This window comes from Dama dama, chromosome X, assembly GCF_033118175.1.
Source record: "Dama dama isolate Ldn47 chromosome X, ASM3311817v1, whole genome shotgun sequence".
NCBI classification, from domain to species: Eukaryota; Metazoa; Chordata; class Mammalia; order Artiodactyla; family Cervidae; genus Dama; species Dama dama.
In genome coordinates this window covers 60,136,293-60,142,357 of record NC_083714.1, presented here as the reverse complement: position 1 = coordinate 60,142,357, position 6,065 = coordinate 60,136,293, and the positions used below count along the sequence as shown (strand labels likewise).

The 6,065-nt window shown below is 40.5% G+C and overlaps 1 protein-coding gene across 1 annotated transcript; it reads left to right on the top strand.

Annotated features, from left to right (window-relative positions):
- The first annotated feature begins 1,235 nt into the window (after positions 1-1,235).
- SERPINA7 (serpin family A member 7) lies at positions 1,236-4,761 on the top strand. Its single transcript, XM_061137790.1, has 4 exons — positions 1,236-1,854; positions 2,905-3,178; positions 3,886-4,033; positions 4,564-4,761. Exons 1-4 carry the CDS (start codon positions 1,236-1,238, stop codon positions 4,759-4,761), a joined length of 1,239 nt encoding a protein of 412 aa, XP_060993773.1.
- The last annotated feature ends 1,304 nt before the right edge of the window (positions 4,762-6,065 follow it).

The following is a 6,065-nucleotide window of genomic DNA, read 5'->3' as shown; positions in this document are numbered from 1 at the left end:
AAGGAGCAGCCTTGAGGGTCAAGGAGACGATCCATGTGTTTACATTAGGAAACAGATTTCCAAATTGAAACTGAGGTATGTGTGGAACATTCTAGTGGATACATGCAGTAGACAGCTGGACAAATTACTGAGAATATAGAAGAACACTGTAATACAGTATGTAGTTTTGTGCTATGGCAGTTTAGTTCCTGGAAGTGGATATAAGATCACGCAGGAAGAAAATAGAGGACTATTTCTTTCTTCATATCACTCCTGTCCATGGTCATTGGATTCCACAGCTGACTCCCTTACTCTGCTGTCTTGTACTCTTTCAGGCTCAGAGAATCTTACATCATATTTTCTGATTGCTGCTCTGATAATTAAAAATATAGCATGAATGAATATAAGAATAATAGTGTTTAGATGCCTTGCAACTTAGAAATTACTTTGTATTATACTGATGGTGACAGAGATCTGAAATGCAAAAAGTTACACTTTCATTTTCCTGTTATTTAGAAATATTCCTATACTTTCCATATGTTGCATGAATGTATTAATTTCAGCTCATGATCATGTACATGGCTCCATAAACTACCACCCTTCCATTCCAACTAAACATACTTTTCTTGTGAAAATTATTTCCCCCCTTTTTTTCTGGCCACACAGCATGGCATGTAGGATATTAGTTCCCTTGTCAGTGATCGAATCTGTGCCCCTCACAGTGGAAGGATGGAGTTCTAACCACTGAACCACGATGGCAATCCCTCCTTTAGTCTTTTATTCAAAGAAAAATACAAGCTTTCTCTCATCTCACCTTTCATAGATTTTATCTTAAGAAAAATGTCAAAATAAAAAAATATCTAAAATTCTTATATATTAATATAAAAAAACAATGTAAGCAGAAGAGTGCTAATATTATCTAAAGATTCTTTTCACTCCAAAAGGTTGCCTCTAGTTCAAATAAAAAGTACTTCAATTTCCATAAATTCAGTTTACTCCCAGAATTTTCATATGTCACTATTACATCTGAATGAAATCCTTGCCACTATTTCTGTGGCCCCAAGAACCTATTTTCTGCTCCTATTAGATGTGTCATTAGTTTTTCAGGGGAGAAAAGCCTCGCCATTAAATATTTTCTACTGTTTTACTAATCACGATGCATGATTATTACATGTTTCTGATTCAGAGTTTTCATCCAGCTAAGATTCCCCAATGGTTTTCTCACCTCATCTCTTATAGATTACCTTCCTTCCAAAATGCCACTGCTCTTCTCTCTGGTTCTCTTGATACTTGGGCTTCATTGTGCACCACCTAACAGCTGTGAAGGCAAAATAACGTCCTGCCTTTCCCCCCAACAAAATGCCACTCTCTATAAGATGTCATCTATCAATGCTGACTTTGCATTCAACCTGTACCGGAGGTTCACTGTGGAGACTCCAGATCAGAACATCTTCTTTTCCCCTGTGAGCATCTCTGCAGGATTGGCCATGCTCTCCCTTGGGGCCTGCTCCAGCACCCAAACTCAAATCCTGGAAAGTTTGGGGTTCAACCTTACAGACACCCCAATGGCAGAGATCCAGCAGGGCTTCCAACACCTGATCTGTTCACTGAATTTTCCAAAGAAGGAGCTGGAATTACAGATGGGAAATGCCCTTTTCATTGGGAAGGAGCTGAAACCACTGGCAAAGTTCTTGGATGATGTCAAGAACCTCTATGAGACTGAAGTCTTTTCTACCGACTTCTCCAATGTTTCTGCAGCCCAGCAGGAGATCAATAGTCATGTGAAGAGGCAAACCAAAGGGAAAATTGTGGACCTCATCCAAGACCTCAAACCAAACACCATCATGGTCCTGGTGAACTATCTTTGCTTTAAAGGTAAGGTTCTAAGATGTCAATTTCTAGTTCAATGTTCCAGTAATTTGATGGGGCACTGGAGGGAGCTCATGGTGTCTTCTCACTGGCATTAGTGGGTGTCTCTCATACCACAGAGACCTGTTCCACTGGATATAGTTGTGTGTAATTTTGAATATTCCCAGAGGGACACATAGCTCTGTGGATGAAACCAGGAAATCTCTAGGGAGACGGAACACTCAGAGAGATGGGGAGTTACAATGGTTTGAACACCTTGCTCACATCTAGCTAAAGGATCATGGTTTCCAAAAGATTTGGTGAGGTGAGACAAGCTTGCACTTGGCAGTAAGCAGAATTAGTTTAAAACCTTATTGTGATCCTCACCTGCTATTCATTCTTGGGCATGTTACATAAAGACTTCTATCATGTACTATGTACCCACTATATACTAAGTTCCATGCTACATGTGTATTTGACACACATTGTCTCATCTAATCTTCACAGTTAATGAATTTCAGAGCTGGTATTCCCACCCAGGTTTGTCTGATTCTAAAACTGGTTCTTGTAACAACAAGAATCATGTGACTCTTTTCTGAAGGTGCTGTGCCCAAATGATTTCTCCTGGTTCTACAGCACATGTCAGCCATGTTTGGTGGAAGAGTGAACGATTCTTGGCCACAAATCACACACTTGTAGACGGATAAAACGGCAGAACAGATCTGTTGTCTCATTTCATCCTGTGTGTTGGATGTGCTTATACCTTTTTACGGAAGAGGAAACTGTGGCTCTGATGGGTTTAGTGTAAGTATAGTGATTTTGAACACAGACGGAACATCTGTTGAACATGGAGTCCAATAGCCCTGGGTGTGACTCCTGGCTCTGCCACCAGCTACCTGGGAGACCATGTAAAATCACTATCTCTCCCTGATCCTCAGTTACTCATTTTTAAAACTGATTGACAGAAGTTACCTACCTCTGTGGTGGTATTCATTACTAGATTAGATGACTGATGGAGAGGTTCACATTGGCACTAATACAGGTTTAAAACAAACTGTCTCCTCTTTGTATTTTAAGCCCAGTGGGCAAATCCCTTTGATCCATCCAAGACAGAAGAGGGTTCCAGCTTCTTAGTGGACAAGACCACAACAGTGCAAGTGCCCATGATGCACCAGATGGAACAATACTATCACCTGGTGGATACTGAGCTGAACTGCACAGTGCTGCAAATGGACTACAGCAAGAATGCTCTGGCACTCTTTGTCCTTCCCAAGGAGGGTCAGATGGAGTGGGTGGAAGGGGCCATGTCATCTAAAACACTGAAGAAGTGGAACCGCTTACTGCGGAAGGGGTAAACATCTTAGATGATGTGAAAAGTGGAGGGTGGGCATAAGACTAAGTCCAGAAGAAATCCAGAGGCAGGAGAAACACTCTGAACCACTTAAGAGCTGTGTGATGACCCCTAAAGTATAGTGAGGAGATCCTCTTTGCCAATCCCTTTGCTGGGTACTTTACATACATTATTTCATCTAAACTCATCAATAAACCTGCAAAGGAGATAATATTATAAGAATTTTTCAAATGAAGAAGTTGGGACTAGAAAAATGAAATGAACTATGCAAAGTCAGCCAGCTAGTAAAAATGATGCTTTCCCAGAGTCCACCTGGAGCTTGGGGGATGGGTAAGATATTGATAGATGTTCCACACTGGGCTAGAAGTGTTAGATGGAAATCCATGAAATTCTCCTGGTACTACCAATTGACATTCATGCCATTGACATCACAACCTTTGTGAATATCCCTAGAGATGTTTGTTTTTTATTATAAGTGGGTAACATCTTCCAGCTTCCATTACCGCAGTCCCAAATGGGCTGAACCAGAGAGCATTCCTTCTAGGATAACTTCTGAGGCTTTGGTATCATGTGTTGACCTGCATAGTAGTGGTTATCAATACCTAGGGAAGCAACAGAGTCCAAGACCATACCAAGGAGACAGAAAGGGAGGGAATCATGAGCTTGGTGTTCTAATAGCCATATGTTCCCTCTTCCTTTCCCGACAGGTGGGTTGACTTATTTGTTCCAAAGTTTTCCATTTCTGCCACATATGACCTTGGAGACATCCTTCTGAAGATGGGCATCCAGGATGCTTTTGCTGACAATGCTGATTTTTCTGGACTCACAAAAGACAATGGTCTTAAAATTTCCAATGTAAGTTGATAGAGTCCTTTAATATATGAGATATAAGGGCCATTGACAAGCAGTTAATTCAGATCTTTCATTTTATCAGTGATGATTCTGAAGCCTATAGAGGCAGAATAATTCTTCCTAGGCCACATTTACTCCAGGATCATTCTCATTACCCCCAAAACAAGTCATTGTAACATTTACTTCCATCCTCGACTTTCATGTTCTAAAGTGATTCTGATGGAAGAACATAATCATCAGAATTGACTCTGATGGGATACAGTTCTTGAGGAGGTGGTAGGGGCAGGAGAAAGCTTAATAAATAACTTCTAGTCAAAAGCCATGAATAAAAGGTGGTCCCTTGACAGCAAGTTCTAAAATCAGCATAGATTCATTAACTACACTTAGACTAGTGTCTTTCATATTCAAGCACCATCAACACGGTATAGTAAAGGGGTAGCCCCATCCTTCCTTCTACTTCCCTACTTCTAAACTGTTTCAAAGTCATTTCCTGTTTCTTCAGGGCATCAGCAGTGTTTGTTCTCCCCCAACAGGTTGCCCACAAGGCTATGTTTTACATTGGTGAAAAGGGAACTGAAGCCGTTCCTGAAGTCAGATTCCTGAATCAGCCTGAGACAACTCTTCTTCTTCCTATCATCCAATTTGATAGATCTTTCCTGTTGTTAATATTGGAGAAAAACACTAGGAGTATTCTCTTTCTAGGGAAGGTTGTGGACCCAACGGAAGTGTAGTTGGGAAAGAGGCTATTGGCTAATTTCATGTGCTTATTGCAATGAGAAATAAATAAATAGTATAGCCTGATGCGATCGATATAGGCTTGGACATGATTTCCTTTGTGCAGGGGTGGAGGCTGGACCCTAGACGAACTACACTGGGTGTGAAAGAGGCCACTCTTGTGTTCAGATAGTCAATGAGTGGCTCAGTATCCAAAGCCCAGGAAGGCCCCATGTCAATGTGTTCTTCTTTGTCAGAACATCCACTCCCATCCCAATTAGTTAGCTCCAAGGAATTTTACTGGGCTGACAAATGCCCTGTCTTCTGCCCTCTTGGCAAATAGTTGAAATGAAGGTCAGGTCCTCATACCCCATGATTCCAAGAAAAAGTACAGTGAATATTAAGCAGCATAAATGCAGTGGATTATATGTGAACTTCTCAACCTCCTTCTTCCCACCTAATCAAAATTGTTCTCTGTGTTCTTGCCAGAACTGCCACTGGTGGCTTGTAAAAAGATGTTTTCACTACAGGGCTGAGCCACCGACTGAGAGCTACTGGTAGGGATGTAGCTTTTTTGACCTGACAAGCATGGTACAAAAAAGCAAGAGAGACAAAGATGAACTTCACTGTACAAGCCCATCTTGCCCCTAAAAAAATGTTTTCTTATTGTTAATTTATAAGCTGGGAGAGAAGAAGGAAAGTGATTCATTCATATTATAACTCACAGCCCTTCCTTTTCTGTATTCTAATCAGACCCCTTTCCAAAAGTTGTACCCCTGTCCCACTTGCTAAAGTATAAATATCCTGGTTAGTTTTATTGAAGTTTTATACCTCCCTGTTCTCAGGTGCTTCAGCAACTTCCCCTTGTCTGTTCATGTTCTACCCTCATCTACTAAACTAAACTTCATCTCAGACAATATGTATTCAAAGCCCCAGTATTAGAATTCAGTACAACAAATAGTACTGTGACTGTCAATGATGTACTATCTGAAATTCTAGCTCCAAGGTGCAATTCTTCAGTGGCAGGGAAATAATAACAAGTGCATAAGTGCTTTCGCAAATATTGCGCTTTCAGGTTGAAATAAATATATATGTTTAGAAAAGTATATAGCCCATAAACATTCTAGTGTTTTATTAGACTATTTGGATGAAGGTTTGCTTACTCCTGGTATAGCTTACATTTTGGTTTTGTGGATAATAAGTTGGAAGTCCAGACAGGAAAGGTGATTTATAGGACAGAAAAATCATTGCTAAAATGCAGTTTGGTTTCACTGAGGTTACATTACAATTCTGGCTTTGCTGCTTGGACAAAGTACTTTGT

Excerpts from the sequence above, each read along its gene's own strand:
- SERPINA7 (XM_061137790.1), top strand. The coding sequence starts at position 1,236 with ATGCCACTGCTCTTCTCTCTGGTTCTCTTGATACTTGGGCTTCATTGT. Across the intron at positions 1,855-2,904 it reads GAACTATCTTTGCTTTAAAG|CCCAGTGGGCAAATCCCTTT; the intron begins GTAAGGTTCTAA and ends TTGTATTTTAAG. Across the intron at positions 4,034-4,563 it reads ATGGTCTTAAAATTTCCAAT|GTTGCCCACAAGGCTATGTT; the intron begins GTAAGTTGATAG and ends CTCCCCCAACAG.